Source organism: Lipotes vexillifer, unplaced genomic scaffold (genome assembly GCF_000442215.2).
Source record: "Lipotes vexillifer unplaced genomic scaffold, Lipotes_vexillifer_v1.1 scaffold71, whole genome shotgun sequence".
Taxonomy (NCBI): Eukaryota; Metazoa; Chordata; class Mammalia; order Artiodactyla; family Lipotidae; genus Lipotes; species Lipotes vexillifer.
Window position 1 is genome coordinate 7,595,308 of NW_006793703.1, and position 23,160 is coordinate 7,618,467.

The window sequence follows — 23,160 nt, forward strand, 5'->3', positions numbered from 1 at the left end:
GGAAAGAATAAAGGATGGCATAGGATGCAGCTGGATTTCCAACTTGGGTCTGAACTTGAGGAGTTTCTTCAAGGCCTCGATCTGGAGTCCTGTAGGGGTCCTAATTGTGGTACCTCGGTTTCCCTCTCCAGGTTTGTGTCAGACCAGGTGACCTGGGATGTAGACAGTCAGTTCCTTCTGGGCCCAGCCTTCCTGGTCAGCCCTGTCCTGGAGCCTGTGAGTATGGAGGCCTCTGGTGAATAGAGGATCCCAGCTATGAGGCCGGTGACTAGTTGAAGAGAAGAGGCCTCATCTGATGGGGTCCTGAGATGTGGTTTCTTATTCTACCTCTGTCTCTTCCTCTCCCTCTGAGCTGAAGTTCATCACTTAGGTGTACTGGTCCTAAGCTCCCTCGTCTTTAAAATCAGTATAACGAATTCTGATTCATTGGATAATCAAGAAGGAAAAAAGCCTTTGATATATTTGAAGATATAATCATTCCTTCTTTAACTGAAAGGAGGAGTATGAGTCAGGTGGGGACAGTACTATAAGGAAATCCTTGCTATCTTCTATCACCATTAAGACAAAACTTTTCAAAAGGATTGTTTGTAGCAATGTGTATACTTTTGTTGCTGGCTAGCTCTTCCCTTCCTCCAAAAGAGGTCCTCAGGCAGCCATTTCTTTACTTCATTTATCAATGATTAGGCTTCTGATTAAAATAACAGTTAACTGAATCTTCTCCAAAACTTATTGCACTAATCATAATTTCTGAAGTATTGGTGCCGTAAACCTACAAATTATTTTTCTGCTCTAGACCCAGCCTTAGTTTGTCTCTTTAGAGAGGGTATGGGATAAGTCTATAAGTAAATGATGATTTTTTTTTTTCCCCCTTAAGTCCCAGATTCCAAAGGGTTTTACAGAAGCCACCATTTTTGGTTAGGTAGATCTCCCCAGTTTGAGAAGGGATCAGAGAAGGGAGCCTTTCCCAACACTGGTGACCTCTAGAGAGAAGAGGCCTGTGGGTCCAAGGCCATTACATTGTTTTGACCCCTTTACTATGCAAATGGTTACTCTGCCCTAGAGAGCTGAGCCTACTGCTCATGTCTTGTTTTTTTTGTTTGTTTAATTTTAGAATGCCAGAAATGTCACTGCATATTTCCCTAGAGCCCGCTGGTATGATTACTACACGGTAAGTTTTTCTGATTGTTTCTATACAACCTGGGGAAATGATAGCATGCACAGGCTTTAGAATCTGACAGACCTCAGGTCAAATTCTGACTCCGTAACCCACTTGTTGTGTGTCTTGGACATGTCACTTTTAACCTTGTAGCCTCATTTTTCTCACCTCCACGTGGGGGAAGACCGCTTCCCTCACAGAATTGTTCTGAAATGTGTGAAAGCATCTCCTGTAGTGCCTGGCTTTTTGTGGGTGTTCTTTATGTGTTAGTTTTTATCTTTCCTTATACCACCACTATTCACAGTGGTGTAAAATGGCAGACACTGGTAAATGCTTGAAGTTGTGCTGGAAGCTATGGTTTTTGTTTATATTCTCCCTGCTAGACTGGAAGTTCATAAGTATTAGGAGCCTTTTCCCCTCTGTCTTTTTACATAATACCTTCTTTTATAGCATAGATGCCCAAAGAGGTGTTGTTAAATGTACTTTCCTAAGGTAAGCAAGGTCCTAGGCAGTATGTAAAATGTACACAGAGATATAAGGCCCGACTTTTGTGAGCTGGTGTAATGCAGATGCATTTAGAAATGGGGAAGGAACACAGCCTTCTCTGTCATATGACTTTTCTGGGCTAGTCTGAACCCCAGAGACTCAGTTGGGAAAACAGTCTTTCACAGAAGCTTCAAGCAGTGTTCTTTCTTTTTTTTTTTTTTAATTTTTATTGGAATACAGTTGATTTATAATGTTGTATTAGTTTCAGGTGTACGGCAAAGTGAGTCAATTATACATATACATACATCCACTCTTTTTTAGATTCTTTTCCCATATAGGCCATTACAGAGTATTGAGTAGAGTTCCCTGTGCTATGCAGTAGGTCCTTATTAGTTATCTGTTGTATATATAGTAGTGTATTTATGTCAATTCCAATCTTCCAATTTATCGCTCCCCTCCCTGACCCCCGATAACCAAAAGTTTATTTTCTACATCTGTAACTCTGTTTCTGTTTTGTAGATAAGTTAATTTGTAGCCTTTTTTTAGACTCCACATATAAGCGATATCATATATTTGTCTTTCTCTGTCTGACTTACTTCACTCAGTATGACAATCTCTAGGTCCATCCATGTTGCTGCAGATGGCATTATTTTGTTCTTTTTTATGATGGAGTAATATTCCGTTATATATATGTACCACATCGTCTTTATCTATTCCTCTGTTGATGGACATTTAGGTTGCTTTTATGTCCTGCCTATTGTGAATAGTGCTGCAGTGAACATTGGGGTTCATGTATCCTTCCGAATTATGGTTTTCTTTTGTGTATGCTTAGGAGTGGGATTCCTGGTCATATGGTAGTTCTATTTTTAGTTTTAGTTTTTGTTTTTGTTTTTTTGCATTACGTGGGCCTCTCACAGTTGTGGCCTCTCCCGTTGCGGAGCACAGACTCCGGACGCACAGGCTCAGCAGCCATGGCTCTCGGGCCCAGCCGCTCCACGGCATGTGGGATCTTCCCAGACCGGGGCACGAACCCGCGTCCCCTGCATCGGCAGGTGGACTCTCAACCACTGCGCCACCAGGGAAGCCCTATTTTCAGTTTTTTAAGAAACCCCCATACTGTTTTCCATAGTGGCTATACCAATTACTAGAGAAATGCAAATCAAAACTACAATGAGGTATCACCTCACACCAGTCAGAATGGCCATGATCAAAAAACCTACAAACAATAAATGCTGGAGAGGATGTGGAGAAAAGGGAACCCTCCTACACTGTTGGTGGGAATGTAAATTGATATAAGCAGTGTTCTTTTGCAGGGACACAGACAAGTCAGAGTTTGATTTTTTTTTATAAGTCTATTAATTTAATTCATTTTTGACTGCATTGGGTCTTCATTGCTGCGCACAGGCTTTCTCTAGTTGCAGCGAGCAGGGGCTACTCTTCATTGCGGTGTGTGGGCTTCGTATTGCGGTGGCTTCTCTTGTTGTGGAGCACGGGCTCTAGGCACACGGGCTTCAGTAGTTGTGGCACGCAGGCTCAGTAGTTGTGACTCATGGGCTCTAGAGCACAGGCTCAGTTGTGGCTCACAGGCTTAGTTACTCCATAGCATGTGGGATCTTCCTGGGCCAGGGATTGAACCTGTGTCCCCTGCATTGGCAGGTGGATTCTTAACCACTGCAGTACCAGGGAAGTCCAGAGTTTGATTCTTGAGGAAGAATCATAGGTAGTGTCCTCCTCTCCTGACTTTTCTGAGCAGAGCAAAGCAGCAAACTAGAAATACAGCAAAATGATAACAGCAGGAGGACAAGAGACAGAGCGTGCTCTGGGCCCTTTCAGCCAAGCCATTTGTAGTGGGACTGGGTGAAAACCCTGCAAGGACAATGGAAATTTTGTTCCTTTTCTTCTCTGTCTTATGGAGCCCTGAATCCTCCCTGACACACCCTTTTTTCCTGAGCTGGATCTGTCCTCTGGTTGGCAGTAGGTTAAGACTGCGCAGTGCTTCCCAGCGAGGGCTTTCTGGGAGGGAGCAGCCAACTTCCTTTAAGTGAGTGAAGCCTTTGTCCTGAGTTTGCATGTTGACTGGCTTATTCACTAACAGGCAGTCATTCTGAGTACACTGAGGCTCCTGGGTGCGGGGCCAGGGCCAGGGTGAAGCAAGTAAGGTGCCTAGGGCACACGGTTTAAGGAGGCACTCCTTTTTAAGGCGGCCCCTGTGTTTGCAGGACGCTGAGAGTAAGTGCCTTCTTAAATGGTGCATCCTAGGTGCCTTACACATCTCACACTAGTCCCAACCTTGCCCAGGTGCAAACCACCTTACTGAGCTCTGGGTGTGGTATATACTGGAAAAGTTTCCCTATGGAGTTCACCATCTAATCTGGAGCTAATATTTGCATGTTATAAACACTAATACATATGTACATAATTATATATACCATATAAAAGAAAGTGAAGTGTGAGGGCTATCAAAGAAGAGAAAAGTTTCCTGGAATTGCTGGTTTTATACATGGCTTTTAAATAGAAAATAGCTTTTTTTTTTTTTTTTTAACATCTTTATTAGAGTATAATTGCTTTACAATGGTGTGTTAGTTTCTGCTTTATAACAAAGCGAATCAGTTATACATATACATATATCCCCATATCACTTCCCTCTTGTGTCTCCCTCCATCCCACCCTCCCTATCCCACCCCTCTAAGTGGTCACAAAGCACTGAGCTGATCTCCCTGTGCTATGTGGCTGCTTCCCACTAGCTATCTACCTTACGTTTGGTAGTGTATATATGTCCATGCCACTCTCTCACTTTGTCCCAGCTTACCCTTCCCCCTCCCCATATCCTCAAGTCCATTCCCTAGTAGGTCTGCATCTTTATTCCCGTCTTGCCCCTAGGTTCTTCATGACCATTTTTGTTTGTTTGTTTTTTAGATTCCATATATGTGTGTTAGCATACGGTATTTGTTTTTCTCTTTCTGACTTACTTTACTCCGTATGACAGACTCTGGGTCCATCCACCTAACTACAAATAACTCAATTTCGCTTCTTTTTATGGCTGAGTAATATTCCATTGTATATATGTGCCACATCTTCTTTATCCATTCATCTGTTGATGGACACTTAGGTTTCTTCCATGTCCTGGCTATTGTAAATAGAGCTGCAATGAACATTGTGGTATGTGACTCTTTTTGAATTATGGTTTCCTCAGGGTATATGCCCAGTAGTGGGATTTCTGGGTCGTATGGTAGTTCTATTTTTAGTTTTGTTTTTTTTTGTTTTGTTTGTTTTTTTTCGGTACGCGGGCCTCTCACTGTTGTGGCCTCTCCCGTTGCGGAGCACAGGGTCCAGACACGCAGGCTCAGCAGCCGTGGCTCACGGGCCCTGCCGCTCCGCGGCATGTGGGATCTTCCTGGACTGGGGCACGAACCCGTGTCCCGTGCATCAGCAGGCAGACTCTCAACCACTGCGCAACCAGGGAAGCCCCTATTTTTAGTTTTTTAAAGAACATCCATACTGTTCTCCATAGTGGCTGTGTCAATTTAAATTCCCACCAACAGTGCAAGAGTGTTCCCTTTAAATAGAAAATAGCTTTGATTGAGTCTTTCAACTTTTTTTGTTTCTTTTTGAGACAAAATAAAACATAGGAAGCCAAATGTTGATGGAACAAGCCATTTAGAAAAAAAATAAAATTTTGATGTTTAATTAGAATCAAGTAGTTTTGAGTAGTTTCATCAAAGGCTATCTGACCCACAAAGTGTATAATACATCCTATCTGCCCCTTTAAAGGTGAAATTTGTTAATCCCTCTTCTAGAGGTTACACAAAGTGTATGAGACCTATTTCACCATCTGGTCATGTGAAAAGGAACAAGTTAAGGAACCTACTGTATAGCGCAGGGAACTCTGCTTAATACTCTGTAATAACCTAAATGGGAAAAGAATTTGGAAAAGGAATAGATACATGTATATGTATAACTGAATCTCTTTGCTGTATACCTGAAACTAACAAAACATTGTTAATTAACTATACTCCAATATAAAATAAAAATTAAAAAATTATTTGAGGGCTTCCCTGGTGGCGCAGTGGTTGAGAGTCCACTTGCCGATGCAGGGGACACGGGTTTGTGCCCTGGTCCGGGAAGATCCCACATGCCATGGAACGGCTGGGCCCGTGAGCCATGGCTACTGAGCCTGCACGTCTGGAGCCTGTGCCCCGCAACGGGAGAGGCCACAACAGTGAGAGGCCCGCGTACCGCCAATAAAAAAGAAAAAAAAAATCATTCGATATAAGGAACACTGTGGAATATTAAAATATAGTGTAGAAATTTAGAGGAAGAAGAAATGCAAGTATACTGGTTAAAGGATGGAAGATATCAGAGGAATATGGACTGGGAAGGTACCCTGAAAGACAGATGGGGTGCCAAAAAATTAGCAAAGTAAAAATCCCTCCACTGGTAAAAATTCAAACATTGGACAAGGGAAAACGGAAAGTAAAATTCACCATTCTCCCTGTCTCCCAATCCTTGGTCCCCCTTCTAAAGGTAACTCCCATTAACAACCTGTTATATATCTTTGCTGATAAAAATTTGTGCATAGGTTAGCATATGTGTATTCTTTTTTTATTTACACAAATAATATCTTACTGTGCATACTATTAGACCCCTTGATTAATTCACCTAATAACATATCTTGAAGATCTTTGTATGTCAGCACTTGAAGCTCTTCCCCATTCTTTTTAGGAGCTGTGTTATGTTCCATTGTATGGAATCATTTAGCAAAGCACCTCTGTGGATGGACAGTTAGGATTTTAGTTCGTTTTCTTGTTTTCTTTTTATAAGTAATGGTGCAATTCTCTAGGAAATATCACAGAACATATATCTTGGTGTAAGTTTTGGTCAGTGAATTTGCTGGGGTGAAGTATTTGACATTTTGACAGATGCTGGCAGATTGCTTTCCAAAAGGTTTTATCAGCACCCAGTCCCACTGACAGTTTACAGAAGTGTCAGTAAAATATACTCAATACTTTAAAAGATGAAGAGGAAGAATGTATTTCAGATGTTAGCAAAAGCATGGAAAAATTTGCACCTGGTAAATAGAATGGAAACTTAGGCTCTCCACTTGGAGCAGATGATTCAATCAGATCCTGTTTCTGAACTGGGTTTCTTTGTTGTCACACAGGTTATCATATGCTTAAGTGAGGTAGGAATTTATGTATAGTTCATATAATTCCTGTTTCTACAGTACTTAAATTTTCACCTCTTCCATTCAACAGAACATTGTTAACCTAAATTTCCATCTTGTCTGTTCAAGAAAGCATGTCTTTCATGTGCTCCTCTCCTACCCATCACCCAGTGGTTTTCTGAATTTCTAGCCAGAGAAGGTGCTTAACACAAGAATCCTTAATAAAAGTTGGCAAAATTTCAGAAACAACTTACATTCGCATCAGCACTTGATAAGAGTGTTCATTTTCCTAAGTCATTGTCAGCTTTGAATATTCATTTTTTAAAATATTTATATTCATCTTTGTATCACTCTTAAGGCAATATGGTTCCTAATGCTCATCATTGATTTGATTTGTGATCATCTCTGACAGCCCATTTGTACTTCTGTGACCTTTCTATTCTTTTGCCAGTTTCCTATTAAGCTAAATTAATTGTACTGATTTTTAAAGGATATTTACACACTTAAGTTGATAACACTTTGCCATGTTTACTGGAAGTATTTTTCCACGCTGTCATTTGCTTTTAAATTTTTTATAATTTTAGACATATTTTAACTTTTATATAGTCAACTTAATGTTTTTTCAGTCACTGGAATGCATTTGGTGAATAGCGAAATGTTAGGGTACAGCCTTTTTTTGGTCAAATTTCCCAATATTTTTGCTTTGCTAAACTTCTGTTATTATGTACTGTTTTTACATATGGTAGAATTTGTCTGAAAGGTCTCTTTTTTCCTCTCTATTTTTGATTTGTTAACCTATGAATTATGTATTCTGTCAGTTCTGAACATTTTAGTGATTACTTATTTATAATACAGTTTAATGTATGATAGACCAATGTGTCATCATCTTTTTTCAGAAATATGATTCTTATGTTTATATATTCTCCCAAATTACATTAAAAAATATTGTCAATCCAGAAAATAAAAACAAGCTTGTACTAGAATTTTCATTGTGTTTAATATATATTGTATATCATATTTTATCACTATATATTATATATATATATTATGTCAATGTACATCTGGGAAGAAATGATAGTGTTATAGATTTATTCCTAAAGTGTATATATTTTCACCAAAAAAGTCCAAGAATGTTTCATAGCAGCACTATTTGTAAAATAGCAAAAAAAACTGGAAATAAGACAAAAACCCATAAATGGTGAACTCGATAAATAGATCATGTTCTATTTTTAAAACTGAATACTATAGGGCAATGAAAATAATAAACTGTTGCTACACAAACAAAGATAATGAACATCACAAACGTAATCTTGAGCACAAATAGCCAGATTCAAGGCAGTAAAGAATATAGGATTCCATTTATGAAATACAAGTTCAAAAACAGGCAAAAGTGATAGAAATCAGAATAGTTGCCGCCTCTGGTGTGGTGATTATTATGAGAGGGGTTGAGAGAGCCTTCTGGGATGCTGCTAATAGTCACTTCTTGATTTAGGTGGTGGTTTCATGGGTGTGATCACTTGGTAAAACTTTATTGAGCTGTGCAGTTTTTATTTGTATAATTTTCTGCACATATGTTATTAAGAAGTTAACTAGAAAATTTTTATCTCCTCAGGAAGATAAGAAGATATGCTTAGAATAAGAAAACATGCTTAAAACAAAGCATGCTCACAAAGCAATCCTTGAAAATTAAACGCATGATGCAGGAATTAAAAGATTTTGTTTAAAAAGAAATTGTAAGGTGCAATCTAGGAAATTACCCAGAAAGCAGAACAGAAAGGCAAAGAGATAGAAAGCAGGAGAGGGAAAAATAAGAAAGTCCTACTTGTCTTGAGAGCTACCACTTTTGCCCAGTTTCTCTGCTGCTTGTCCAGTGGAGCTAGAAATGAGCAAATGCCTGAGTGAAGGGTGGGTGAAGAAGGTAAGACTCCTATCTCCCTGTCTCTGTGGTTCCCACTTCCAGGGGATCATGACTTCTCCTACCATTGCCACCTTAGTAGCTGTGGACTCCCATCCCACACTGTCCCTCCTGTGCTCATCCGACTGCAGAAGCAACAAGCCATCCTTACTGCTTGGCCTTTAGACTGCACTTCTTTGATGAAGGGGCAGGTGCCTTGAGGCAGGACAGGCTGATGTGCTTCTGGCAAGGCTGGATCTTCATCAGCTCAGGCTCTCAAGCTGCAAAATCAGCAGTTGACAGCTCTTTGACGAGCTTTCGTCTGTCTCCGTCATGCCTATGCGACTGAAGACGCCATGAAGTTGTTTTCTATCCATCCCTCTCTCCTTTCTGTCATATCGGGCACTATAGCTTGTAGACTGGGAGCAGGAGAGGCATGGAACTACTCTGACTTGTCTTGCTGATTAGCTATTTTAGTGAAGATTAAGAGCAGACAGTGTGTGTGAATTAAAGTTTTTATCTACTTCACTCGTGGCCATTTTGTTTATTTGTTTACAGGGTAGAATATATATTGGATTTTTAAAGCAGTGCCTCTCAATCATATTCAGTGACTATGCAGTCGATGAAAATTCCCCTTTATAAAGTCACATTAGGTTGTCATTTCTTATTTTAATAATGCTGCTTTTAGGTTTGACCTAATAGTCATGTCTTTATCAATATTTTAACAGGAATTTTTTAGGCTAGCCTGGTCAGAAACTACTTAAAGGAAACAAGCCTGTGACTCATTAGGACTGGAAAGGAAATCATGAGAAGGTAGCACATCATATTTAGCCACAATGTGTAGTAGAATGAAAAAAAAAAAAAAACATTGAGAGAAATCAAGAATTTGGTAGAAATATAACTGACGGTTTTACATGTATCAAATTTCACTTGAAGGTAGGACAATCAATGGAGGAAAAGTCCAGCATTCCTAAGATACTAGAATAAAGTGTCTTTAGAAAGCATATAACTCAGTTTTCTCATGATATCAGTAAGAAAACTGAAGAAGCCCAGAGATGTGGGCTGGAATTTGTATTAAGTCCTATAGACTCTGGGGTCCTGAGGCCCCCTGAGGCAGGCCCACGAAACAGAGTCCACCCCGGCGAATGTGATATAGGCCAAATCTGCATAAAATGGACATCGGGGACCAAAAGTGAAGAAATGTGATGGCAGCTGTGCTCCTTACCTCTAAAGTGGTGATTCTCAGAAGGAGGGACCTGCCTATCAGGGGACATTGGCCATGTCTGGAGACATTTTTGGTTGTCACAGTGTGGTGGGAAGGGGGGGAGATGCATCTAGTGGATGGACACTGTTCAACATCTAGAAAGCACAGAACAGTGACCACAGCACAGGGTTATCTGGCCCAGAACGTCCACAGTGCTGAATTCGAGAAGCCTTGCTCTAGGCTGAGAACGTGTGGGAGGACGGTTTCTTAGGAATCGAGGTTTATGGCCTGGGGTGAGAGTTACTTCTCCCTGTCACAGGCAAGATCAAGATGTGAAACATAAAGGAAGATATAATGAGTTAAAGATAAGGATTTGTGAAGTAAGGCAGTTCACTTTAATTATTTCTGTCAAGTAGGAGTCAAAGGTGTTAGTGAGGGTGGGGTGGGGGGCAGTGGAGGGAGACGGAGGCGGAGTGGGGACAAAAGAAAGGGAACGTGTCTTTGGGGGAGTGAATCGGGAGCCAAACAGAAAGAAAGAAGGCTCGCTCAGCCTCCTCTAGCAGTGCTTCCTACACAGAAACAGGATGTGGGGTAAGGGTAGGGTGAGAGGCAGCTGTGATCTCATGGGGTGTGTACAGCAGAAGCCCCCAAAGACAAGAGATCCTGACATGATGCCCTGGCAGCAACTCATGATCCCATAGAGCAGGTGGGCAAGCGTGGAAAAGTGTGATAACAGGTCCTGAACAGGCAGCAGTTGCCAAGCGTGGACAAGATGTCTGGTAAATGCATCATTCGGGCAGATGTGTTCTCTCCATCACCTTTTTCTGGCCCACAGGGTGTGGACATTCAAGCCCGGGGAGAGTGGAAGTCCTTGCCAGCGCCTCTTGACCACATTAATCTTCATGTCCGTGGGGGCTACATCCTGCCCTGGCAAAAGCCTGCACAGAACACCCACTTAAGGTGAGTGAGGGCTCCACATTTCTCCCTTCCATGCCAGGCAGCCCAGATCCTGGTGAAGCCCACCAATCTGTAAACCGCACCCTCAGGCCCCAGAGCACTTTTACTAAACAGTTTTGTTTGCTTGCTTGCTTACTTGTTTGCATTTTAGCCTTTTTTGGATTCTGTACTCTGAACAATTCTTAATTAACAGCTATTTTAGATCTAAGTGGGTGTGATATTAGGTCTCATTAGTGACATTTGAGGTGGAAGTCAAACAGGAGAGCAACCATGGTTCATGCTACTTTTAAAAGACTGGATCATAATTGACTCTTTGCTAAGAAAATTACTGCTGAAAAATTGTGTAAGCCATATGGCAACTGAGGCTGAGATCCCTTACATGCAAGATTTTAAAATTCTAGACCTAATATATAGCCTATATATTCTAGGCCTATATAGTAATTGATAATAGCTGACAGCAGGTGAATGCTTGCTCTCTGCCTAGAACTGTACTAATATGGAGATTTCTATTTGGAGATTATCTATTTTTCCTAACAAAAGGAAAGATAAGCCCTATGGTGTAAGTACTGTTATCATCCCCATTTTTCAGATTAGCAAAGAGAGGCTTCAGGATGCTAAGTGATTAACTCAGAGTCACACAGTTAGTAAGGAGTTGAGCAGGGACTAAATTCCATGTATGTCTGATGTCAGACTAAAATTCTTGGAGCCCTACTCACTTTATTGCAAAAATTCTGTTGAAAACTGAAGAACTTAGGACATCTGTAAACAGAACTCACTGTACATGTGGACATTAGGTCATGAAAGAAGATTGAAGCACTAGGCTTTTGCTCACAGTGGAGAAAGGAAGGAAGCCAGTGAGTTTGCTTGTAGCTTTTTGTAGAGATTGTAGAGCTCCTGTGAGCTTATACAGCCTTAAAGGAAAATTCCCCTTGATTCATTCATTCATTCCTGACATGAAGTCGTAGAGCTTATGGAGACAGAACTAGAACTAGATCCCAAGTCTCCGGAATACCAGTACCCAGTCTTTATATCATGAAGCACTTCCTTTATGTTTTTATGAAAATGCTTGGTTTGTGGCTGTGGCTTTGTTTTTACCCAAAGTCTCTTTCCTCCGTCACTGCAGCCGTCAGAAATTCACAGGCTTCAAGGTTGCCTTGGATGATGAGGGGACTGCTGAAGGTTGGCTCTTCTGGGATGATGGGCAAAGCATTGGTGAGTAAGGGCCACCTCGGATTCATTCATGTCAGTACCATTGGCTAGGTTCCTGGATATCTTATAGGGCTGCTATTTCCTTTTCTGTGTTAAGACAATCGTGCACTTTTAAATATAGCCATTTGTTACTTTTAAGTGTATAATACATGATCCTTGTGCCTCATGCATATGAAGCTTAACTCTGAATCTCTCACCGTTATCCAGCTGTCCTAATCCACTGTGGAAAACAGCAGTATAGGAGCCGTAGGGGGAGTTTCTTTGTAGCCACCTGAGCTATACTTCCATATCTGGTTTATGTTCAAGGGCACATTCCCTAATTACACGTCCCAGTAAGAGAGGCAGTGCCTCTGTCAGCTGTGCTATTTATTGGGGGGAATTTTCCATTAGGAGTTTACAGGAATTAGTAACCTCTCAGGAGGATGTCTCAAGTACCATTAGTAATTTCTAGGCCCAGTGATACCCAATAGAACTTTCTGCAGTGATGGAAATGTTCTGTATCTGTGTTGTCCAATATGCTAGCAAGTAGGCATATGTGGCTATTGAGCACTTGAAACATGACAAATGCATCTGAGCAACTGGAGTTTAAATTTTATTTAATTGTAATTAAGTTAAATTTAAATAGCTACGTTTGGCTAGTGGCTACTATCTCAGACAGCACAGCTCTTGAGGATAGCCAATGCCTTCTGACCGAGTGACCAGCAACTTAGAAAGAGGCAAGTGTATGGGGAAGAGTGAGAAAGCCACCGAGGTAGGGTGTGGGGCGGGAGTACCCGTAACAAAGCTCTGGCTAGTCCACCTTTAAGGGTATTCTCCCTGGACCTGCGGCATAAATTAAGGATAAAGGACAAAGAAGTCTATCCTCTGGAGATGGCATTTAAAAAATTGCCTAAGACCTCTCAAGATAAACTGACCAATTACACACCAGTCTTGGTGTTTGTGATGTGGTGTGCATGCACGTGTGTGCAGATATGTGCGTCTCTAGCAGAAGGAGTCTGGAGATTCTGAGGTGACTACCAAGGTGTTGGGAATCACAGACCACAAGAAAGAGAAGTGGACTAAGTGTGGTGTTAGAAAACTATACTATATGAGGCGACTCTCTTAGACAGAGGCATCTGTATACACTCATTTCAAACATTTTGTGTAAACTGAGGTTGGCGCCAGAGTCTGACTAAATCTCCCAAAACGGAACTCTGTAAAGAAGAAAAATAACATAAAAAACCCAAACAAAAATCATCCCTACTTTCTCAACCAAGGTAACCAGGTAAGCAATTAGAATTCTAGAGCATGTTCCAGATCATGCTTACTTTGTTCTTTGTTTGCAGATACCTATGGGAAAGGACTCTACTACCTGGCCCACTTTTCTGTCAGCCAGGTGAGTGTGACTGGGACTGTGAAGGGAGAATATAGAGTTCTACTAGCTTACTAAGATGCTGGGGATCATGACATAAATCCACCTGGAATTCCTTCACTGTTCATCTTACTAATTTGCAACTTCCCCATCCTCTAGACTTCAGACAGAGATATAATATGCTCCCCGGAAGTCTTCTGTGATTAAGCCCATTCATATTTCATCAGTAGCTTATTCCAATTCACCAAGCACGGATGGACAGGCTGTTTCGATGCTTTCTAGCCCTTGTTCCTATGTCACCTTGGAACAGTCAGCATATTTTGTGACTTCCCCACATGTGGAATATAAGGTTCCTCATAGCTGAGATTCTTTGTCTGCTTAGACTTGGGATGATTCTAGAGACCCTGCCAGTGCTTAACCAATGCAGATTTGGATGGTAGTTGACAATAGGAAACAGAATGCTAAAATCATGGTCTCACTATCCAAGGTCACAAGAGGGGGGGGCCTTAAGTTATCTCACTTCATGGTCTGCATTTGTGCCCAAAAAGAGGTTGTGAAAAATTTGAACAAATTTTGCTATTTTTCCCCCCCCTCTGGTTTCTTTTATCTCCAATTGACAGAATACAATGCACAGTCATGTAATTTTCAACAAATACATCAGCGATACAAACCCTTTGAAACTGGGCTACATTGAGATCTGGGGAGTGGGCAGTGTCTCCGTTTCCAGTGTCAGCATCTCTGTGAGCGGTGTGGATATAACACCCACCTTCTCCTACAACTCCACAACACAGGTTTGTGACCAGTGAAAAGTCCACATGGTATTTCCCAACCCTGAGCTACCTAGGGCAGTTCCTTCCTGCTTCCCTTCCAGATGATACCCTCTCCTGCAAAGCCCTTCCCGAATCCCTCTGTGTTCCATGTGTCAGAGAGGACAGCACGGAGATGAAGGGAAAATGCAGGGTTTATCATCATTTGGAACTGATGCTCTGGATCCTTACTTGTCATGTACGTCTTCTTGTCTGCAAACCTATGTAAAACTTTGTCTTTGCCTCAGAGATCTACTTCTCAAACAGCTTGAACTACCATATTTCATCAGTTATAAGGCACCGTCAGTTAAAATTTGCTCCTTTATTTCCCGTGCCACAAAGAAAGAAAAAGTCTTACAAAAGTATGATTCTATGCTTTTCTATCACTTAAAACTTCTATTTTAAAAATATAGAAAGCTTTACAAAATTTCTTTAACCAAAGATTTTTATCATTTTACTATGATACTACAGAGGAAAATGTTGGGTGGAGATACATGGACATTGGTAAATCTGCATCAAGGTAATTTAGGAGAGGGAAAATCTAAATGTGAGGAAATATTAGAAATATCTTAACCGTTTTATATCATTTAAGTTTTTCTTTTATTATTTAAATTTCTAGGTAAATATTTTAAATTATTTTATTTGATTTATTATTATTTAGAAGAAAAATATGTGGCCCGAATTGGTTAAGATATTTCCTCTGAACTATCAAAGGTGTTGGTGATACATCATTTCATAAAAATTCTTTCACTGCTGTCTATGCAGTTTACTCCAAAGCCACTAAGATCCTTTATACAAGTTTTCATCATAGGATTTTTTTGATTTTGCTGTCAGCCAAGATTCATGTTCCTTTCTAAAATGATTCTTAAGTGGTTTACAGTCCATCCATTCGTAACACCAGTAGAAGCAATGAAGTTCACACGTGTACAAACAGTTGTCAGGAGGGCTACTTGTTCACAGTAATTCCAAGCCTGTTGATTGTAAAACACATTCTGATTTCATGAACATTAAATATATGAAAAATCTGCACCTTGGATTTAATGCAGTGTTGTGGTTCCAATACCTAGCCTCATGGTAAATGGGCTCTTTCCTTGTGTGCTTACTTCTTGCTTTTTTCAGAACTTTCTTTTTTCATAATCCTTCCTGATTACAAAGCCTGAAATGAAAGTTCTCCTTCAGTTTGTATTTTTTATTTGTTTCCTCATTTCTGTGGTTTTCTTGTCAACCAACTTCCCCAACTCGACCAAGAGCTTATAAAGGATTTGGCCCAATTTTGTTGCTGACAAACAAGCTAACTACTGCACATACGGTGAAACTTTATGGAAAGTATTTGCCTAGGAAAAAAACACTGAAATATCAGACTCTTACTGGGCAATCATCAAGGCGCCATAAGGGAAGAGGAGAAGCAGGAAATAAAAGGAGGGCCCCGAGGACATTTTCTCCAATTTGCGCAGTTGTTTCTCTGCAGTGGTTGTGTATTTCATTATTTAGGGTCTTGTCGTCTTTTCCCTACATACTGAATGATTTTTGTACTCTAAGGGATTAAGAAATACCCTTCTCACCTGAAAATCTCAGGGCAGTCTGAAAGCTAGGCAACGACCTGTGAAAGTGTATATTGACCACTGGCTTGTATCTGATTTGTTTGACTGCAGGAAACTTCAATCACCAGATGCCCAATGCTTTTTCTTTGGTTCCCAACAGGTGTTAAACATTGATGTGACCCGCAGAAACCTCAGCTTACATAATTTCACTTCATTGACATGGAGAGCGCTCTGAACTTTTAGAGCAAGATCCTAACTGCGAATGGCTTTGATACTACTTATACTTCATGCTCATAAAATTATTGTGTGTTGCCAGTTCATGCCCAGTACAGCTGAAATATTTTCTTGGTTTTGTTTTATGCTCTGCCTGTGTTTTAGTCCTGTGCTATAGGCAGTAGGGAGGTGTGGATGTCTCTCTGTGATTAGTATGGTATTGATGGCTAAGCATACATATACTGAAGACGCACTGGGTCCATGATGAAGCATGTGTGCGTGTATGTGTGTGTGTGATTAGGGGATGGGCCCACTCTTGCTAAATATACAAGCTACAGCTTTCCAGGATAGTTCGGACCCTAGAGCTAACTAACTCCTCAAAAAAGTATCCAGAAAGAACATCTGCCAGGTGGTTACAGGGAGATGGGATAATTTGCTGAGGGCATGACATAAGGGGAAGAAAAGGCAAACGCAGGGAAGGTAAGCAGGAAAGATGAGAGAGAACAGATGATGAGGATAAAAGTGACCATGACAAGTAAGAAGATAACATACAAATATTAGGAATAGTAGCCTCATGGGAAGGAGAAAGGAAGAGCTAGCTCATTTGAAAACAGGAGGAGGGGCTAGGGGAAATCCTTAGCCTATGGGAATAGGGCTGGGGTGAGATTTAAGCAGGCAAAGTTGAAGGAAGGAATTTGAATGTAAAAAATAACTTAATTTTGCTGTGGTGTGCTTTGAAATATGTAAACCTTATTTCTCTACTCTGTGCCTAATGTATATAACCACAGTTCACACAAATGCATGCAACTCATGTGGCAACTAAAAATAGGCAAGCAGATTTACAAAAGATTTTTAATTTTGTGGTAATTTGACCGTGGGTAATCTCACTTCGGCATTAAAACTTCTTTTTATTCAGCAAACCCTTTTGAATTGGTCTTGTTCTCTTCGGCATCAGAGTTCCTGCAGGCTCATCCATCAAAGAAATGATCAGGTTTATGGTTATTCACCCTTTTCCTTATGCCTCTGGCATGAGTTCTTCTTAAAGTTAGGTTTGTGGGAGGGTGTGCTTGGATGTTTGTTGTTTTTTTAATCATCATAGAAGTTACTATACTTGGTAACATAACTCTGGCAAAAACAAAATTTGCAACACTGTTGGTTAAAACACTAGGTGGTTAGATTTTGGGATAAAGAAATTATATACTAATGTTCAACAGGGATATTTACTTTTAGTATTACTTGAAAATGAGTGTATTAGAGATGAATGTGTTTACTTTCCTACGTTTTTTTCTATCTTTCCCTTTTTTTTATTGAAGTATAGTTGATTTACAATTTTGTGTTAGTTTCAGGTGTACAGCGAAGTGATTCAGTTTTATATGTATATGTGTACATATATAACTCTTTCAGATTACTTTCCATTATAGGTTATTATAAGATATTGAATATTGTTTCCTGTGTTATACAGTAAATCCTTGTTGATTATCTATTTTATATACAGTAGTGTGTATCTGTTAATCCCATAGTCCTAATTTATCCCCCCTCCCTTTCTCCTTCCTTCCTTCCTTCCTTCCTTTCTTTTTTATACCAGGAAGCCAGATTCTACTTGTTTACTCATGTGTCAGTGCCTCCATAAGCCTACATAAAAATAATATAGGTAAATTAGCTTAGTATTCTAATTGTCAAAATAAGAGGCTTTTGGATGAGAGCTTGCACTAACTAGGCAACTAGTGAAACATGGAAAAACAACCACAGGAATCCTTTGATCAAAAAGATGGGAAACTTGTCAGCTATCCTTTGATAAACCCAGGAAGGCTACCAGTAGGAAAGAATTATTTACTTGATATATGAGAAATATTTTATGTTATCATCAAGGACATATTGCTAGAAGTTGGCTCTGGTTGCTACAAAATGCTCAAGGAGAAGATTTCTTACTAGAGAATCCTGATTGCCAAGTGAGTGAAGCATGAAAGGCTTTACAACATTTGTAGTGTCAAGGGCCCTATTGACAGTCTAGTGGCATCTATGGAACCCCTCCTAAGAATGATGTTCTTATATGCATAAAGTAAAATGCATACTATTGTAAAGGAATCCTATTATATTAAAATACAGTTATGCAAATATTAAAAAAATTTAATATAGTAATACATGAGGTGTTTTTAAAAATTATCACATTAAATAACAGGATCTAGCAAGTGGATCTAATGTCATAACGTCAGTGTGATGAGCAGCATAAACAATATTTTGAGATAGCTACAATTTTTTTTTACACTTTATTTTTTTAATCGACGTATAGTTGATTTACAATGTTCTGCCAATAGCTAACTTCACTGTTCCTTCTTACTAATGAGAAATGGGAAGATACTGGCTCACAAGCTTGTCTCTTCCCTTCAAAATGTCTGTTACTTTTTGGTATGACCTAATACCTTCCAGCTGCTGGTTAGCAAGAAGGGATGGTGAAGCTAGCTGTTTTCTGCACTATAGGAAACAGATTATAGCTGGGATTGTCAGTTAGCATTTAATGTGAATGATGTCACAAGTGCACACAGGGTGTGGGGAGTTAAGAGTAAACTGCCACACAAAGAATAGAAAGATTTGTGTAACAATAAATCTCCTTTCTTGATCTTTTGCCAACATATTGTCCCAATTTGAAATGAGATCCAGGTGCATTTCCCCTTTTTACAAAGGCTCTCTTGTACTAAAGCAAAAGATACGGTGTCTGTCATTCTAGGAGTTTATAGAGGCAGAAACCAAGTTTCTGTGCGTGCGTGCGTGTGTGTGTGTGTAAGTTCATGCACATTATTTTATACGGGAAACATCATATTTTCTGCCAGTGAAATTAATCCAAGGGTACACTATAGCTTGCAGACCAGAGGTTCTCTGCTCAGAGTGGTCAAAAACTCTTGCTTGGAAAAGCTGACATTTTGCCTTTAAAAAAAAAAAAACTTGCTCCATTTTCATACTCTTTTTGTATAGATCTTATGCTTGTTTCTTTTTTTTTAAACTAACATTTTTCTTTTGAAATAAGTGTGGAGAAAAGTTGCAAAAATAGTATAAAAACTTCATTATATTCTTCACCCAGATTTCCCAAATATTATCCATAAACTATAAATTATTTACCATATTTTCTCTCTCACACACGTGCACACGTGCGTATAATTTGAGAGTTTGTAGACACAATGTCTTCCTAAAACACAAGGACATATTCTTACATAACCACAATATAATCAGCCAAGTCAGGAAGTTAACGTTCATTCAATGCCACCATCTAATGCACACACGTTAGTCAAATGTCACCAATCATCCCAATAATGTTCTTTACAAAAAACACTAAACAACAACGACAACAGCAACAGGTAGTAATTTGGATGAGGAGCACATGATGCATTCACTTTCACTGGATTTGGGGGTTTTTTTGTTTGTTTCTTTGGTTTTTTTTTTTTTTTGCGGGACGCGGGCCTCTCACTGTTGTGGCCTCTCCCGTTGCGGAGCACAGGCTCCGGACACGCAGGCTCAGCGGCCATGGCTTACGGGCCCAGCCACTCCGCGGCATGTGGGATCTTCCCGGACCGGGCCACGAACCTGCGTCCCCTGCATCGGCAGGCGGACTCCCAACCCCTGCGCCACCAGGGAAGCCCTGGATTTTTGTTTTTAAGTTTACTGTGGAACTATACCTCAGCCCCTCTTTTTCCTTCTTGATTTTGACATTTTCACAATTACAAGTCAGATCTTTGTAGAATATTCCTCATTTTGGGTTTGTCTAATATTTCCTCATGATTATACTGAGGTTGTACATTTCTTGGACAGATATAACATAGAATTGATGTTATGTGTGTCCTGGTATGCCTGTCAGGAGGCACATGATGTCTGTTTGTCCACGATTGGTGGTGCTAATTGGCTTACTTTCTTGAGGTGGTGTCTGCCAGGTCTATCTTAAAATTACTATTTCCTCTCATCATAATTAATAAGTATATAATGAGGAGATACTTTGAGGCTATGTAGCTATTGGGTTACTCTCCTATTTTGTCACCCATTGAGGATTCTTGTCTGATTCAATTTATTACTATACATTTATTAAATGGTGATTTTCTAACTTCACATTTTTTTTCTCTATATTCATTACTTGACATTAAAAGGGCTCTTCTTTCTTTGCTATTTATTTTTTGAGTGATGCTTAGTAAATAGCTTCTTCCCTGAGCCCCCCCCCCCCAGATGCACCCCTTCTCTGAGATCCCCACACATCCTCACAACCCAGCAACTAAAAGTCTAACTCTTGGAAATCAGGGGGCTTCCAGGGCTCCTCTTCACTGGCGTTCACTTGGGCTGGTCAGTGCCTGTGCCGTGGCTTCAATCTGTGAAGCCAGAATGGGATTCCTGCCCATCCAGGAAATAGACTAGTTAAGAGCAATTGAACTTCTGGTTCAGTGGTCCTCAATCTCGGGTGCAAATTGGAAACACCTGGAGAGTTTAATCATTCACTAATGCCTGGTCGCTGCTCCCATCACCCAGGTGACTCTGATATGCTGTCAAGGTTGGGTGTCACTGCCGTGGTGGAGCAGTGGAGTCGGGAGCTTGCTTGTTCGTCTCAGCTAAGTATAGCAGGAATTTAAACATGATGAGAATTCTAGCAAACAGGAGTAAGAAACTAAGTTATCAGCTTCATGAAGGAGAGGGAGACAGAGAGACAGGGGAAGGAGGAAGCAGCAGAAGGAGGAGGAGGAGAAAAACAGAAGAGACGGGAAGAGAGAGAGGGAGGGAGAGAAATGGGGCAAAGTATAAACAATGGACGAAGCTCATTTTAGGGCATATGGGAATTCTTGCGACTTTCCTATAAATTTGAAATTGTAACAAGATATTCTTATTCCTCAGGAAAGACCAGATCCTTGTAAACATTAGCCTGTGGGTCCTCTCGTCATCACAGAAAAAAGTAATGAGGGAATACATCCCTTATTTGCTCTCCACATTTAAGATGGAGTTTTGAGTAGAGGAGGTGAGATGCAAAAAGAGTTACAGTCTCAGAGTCACGCAGAGCTGACCTCAACTTAGAGACCACCGAGGGATGAGGAATGACAGAGACCCATCTGCCAGAAGGTTCTAGGAGGAAGTTGGGGTCGTCCCTTTCCACCTCAACTCTGAGCCCTTCTTTTTGTAGTGTATCATTAGGCTTTCTGGAAACGGCAGTCACAAAACACATAAACTGGAAAAACACTTGAGGTCATCTAATTCACGCTCCTACCCTGTGTAGGAATGTTTTCAAACATTTCGCCGTCTAATATATATGCATAATATCAATATAAATGCATCCCTTTTAAATACAGAAACAAATTATTCTCCATAGGTTGGTATAAATATAGTTCCTCTCTGGAGGCAGTCAGCAGCGGGAGGAATGATCCATGGCGCTGGGATAGACTCAGAGGCGGATGCTGTGAACCCAAGGAGAAAATGGCCAGCCAGGGGCTCACAGAAGCTTTACCTCAGCTCCACAGGGGCGGGAGGGCGGGGGGTGTGCTTGTCCGTTTCCTGTTCATTTTGGTGGCTTCTGTTCTGACCTAATGTCAAGCTCACAGAGGATGCTCAGTGAATATGTGCATGGCGACTAAATGCTGAGATCAAGAGATGGAGAAGGAAGACAAAATGAAAGAAGGAAGGCTTAATAACAACCAGAAATTGAAGTGGGTACAGAGGAGAGGAGCTGCACAGGGCCATGAGCTATACAAATGGAGCATTAGAAGATTCTGGCTGCAGAACCTTGGAGTAGCTGCCCAGCTGACTTGAACTTGTCAAGACAGACCCGAGAATAAGGCTGTAGCACAGACCGAGGTTTGTCATCAGAAACCCAGCCAGGAGTTTCTTCTTTTTTTTGTCTTTTTATTTTTACCTGAAAGATGGAGGTTGAAAGAATTTGCCTGGGGGGCTTGGAGTAACACAGATTGGAATAGAAATGTCAGACTTATTTGTTAATTGGGCAAACCAGAGAGAAAAGTTCTCTTTTGATCGTTTCATTTTTATCTGTATGTTTCTTCATGCTGTAGAATGTAATTTGTACACTTCAAACTGCTGCCAAAGGGCCTCAACCATGTTTTAAGATTATGACCTAAAGGAGAGCCTTCATTTCACTTGAATGTTGACAACAGAGAAGCCCAGCAGTGAACCCAGACGATCCCTCTGGCTTCGGGTAAGCTGTGTTTTCTTCTTTGCTCGGCCCCTCAAGCAGTGGCAAGGAGTTTACGGAGGCTAGATCCCTGATCTCCAGGGAGTTAGGATCCCTCTAAATACCTCGGAATATTCAGAGTAGGGGTCCCTTCCAGAAGTTAGGAACCATGAGCAAGGCGGTTCATGCACTAGCATGCCCGTGACCTGTTCTCAGAGCCCAAGTCAGCCTCCCTGGCCAGTTAGGCTCTTGACACCTGGTGATCTGAGTGTTGAGAAAGTGATACTTGTTGAGTAAATAAAGATCATCTGACAGTGGAGGCACAGGTGAGGCACAGGTGAGGCAAGCAAGGCCTGCATTAGATGTTGCAATTTGGGCAGCCAGGCCCTCAAATGCCCTCTGGATGCCTTATCCTGAGCCATTCAAGAGACCTCCCAGCTGCCTCTCCTGGACCGAAGGCTCAAAGGAAAGAGATGGCAACAGGAAGTGAGTTGAATTCTATTTAATTTGGTATCTTGAGCTTTGTTCCTTGTAAACAGAGCACCTTCCTTTACTGCAAAGCACATGTGGCTTGCTGCCTCTGCCTCACAGGGAGGGTTGGACAAAAATGTCAGAAGAGAAACCGGAGCCCCTCCAAGGCCAGCATGGGCTGAGGAGGGTTTACAGGGCTCCCCCATCTGCATTCAAGCCCCCTCCTCCCCACGCGGCATCCCCTCAATCAAGCTGGGGCACTGGACTGCTCAGAGACCCATTACCTCACCCAGCCTTGAATCTAGATTTTGTTAGAAAATGTGTGGTCCCACCAATGCTTCTAAAGCTTTAAAGGATGGATTGCCGAGCTTGTCATGGGAAAGGCTTTATGGACTCTGTGCCACACCCAAGCCTGCAGTTTCATGGCCGAAGTCATGAGAAAGGCACAGATGGAGGACGTTGGGGGCCAAAGCAGAGGGAGTTTCTGTGTTTGGTGATAAGGGGAGGCCTGAGCAGGGAGGGGCCTGAGTATGTGACATGAGGAAACGGTATCAGGCTCCAGC

The 23,160-nt window shown here is 41.0% G+C and overlaps 1 protein-coding gene across 1 annotated transcript in view; it reads left to right on the forward strand.

Moving 5' to 3' along the window:
• LOC103081817 (maltase-glucoamylase, intestinal) overlaps positions 1 to 16,003 on the forward strand; it is a 78,849-nt gene extending 62,846 nt beyond the window's left edge. The window contains exons 41-47 of the mRNA XM_007466633.1: positions 132 to 216; positions 1,112 to 1,168; positions 10,740 to 10,864; positions 11,985 to 12,073; positions 13,396 to 13,445; positions 14,042 to 14,212; positions 15,929 to 16,003. Coding sequence (XP_007466695.1) covers positions 132 to 216; positions 1,112 to 1,168; positions 10,740 to 10,864; positions 11,985 to 12,073; positions 13,396 to 13,445; positions 14,042 to 14,212; positions 15,929 to 16,003 — 652 coding nt within the window. The remainder of the gene's footprint in view (positions 1 to 131; positions 217 to 1,111; positions 1,169 to 10,739; positions 10,865 to 11,984; positions 12,074 to 13,395; positions 13,446 to 14,041; positions 14,213 to 15,928) is intronic.
• The last annotated feature ends 7,157 nt before the right edge of the window (positions 16,004 to 23,160 follow it).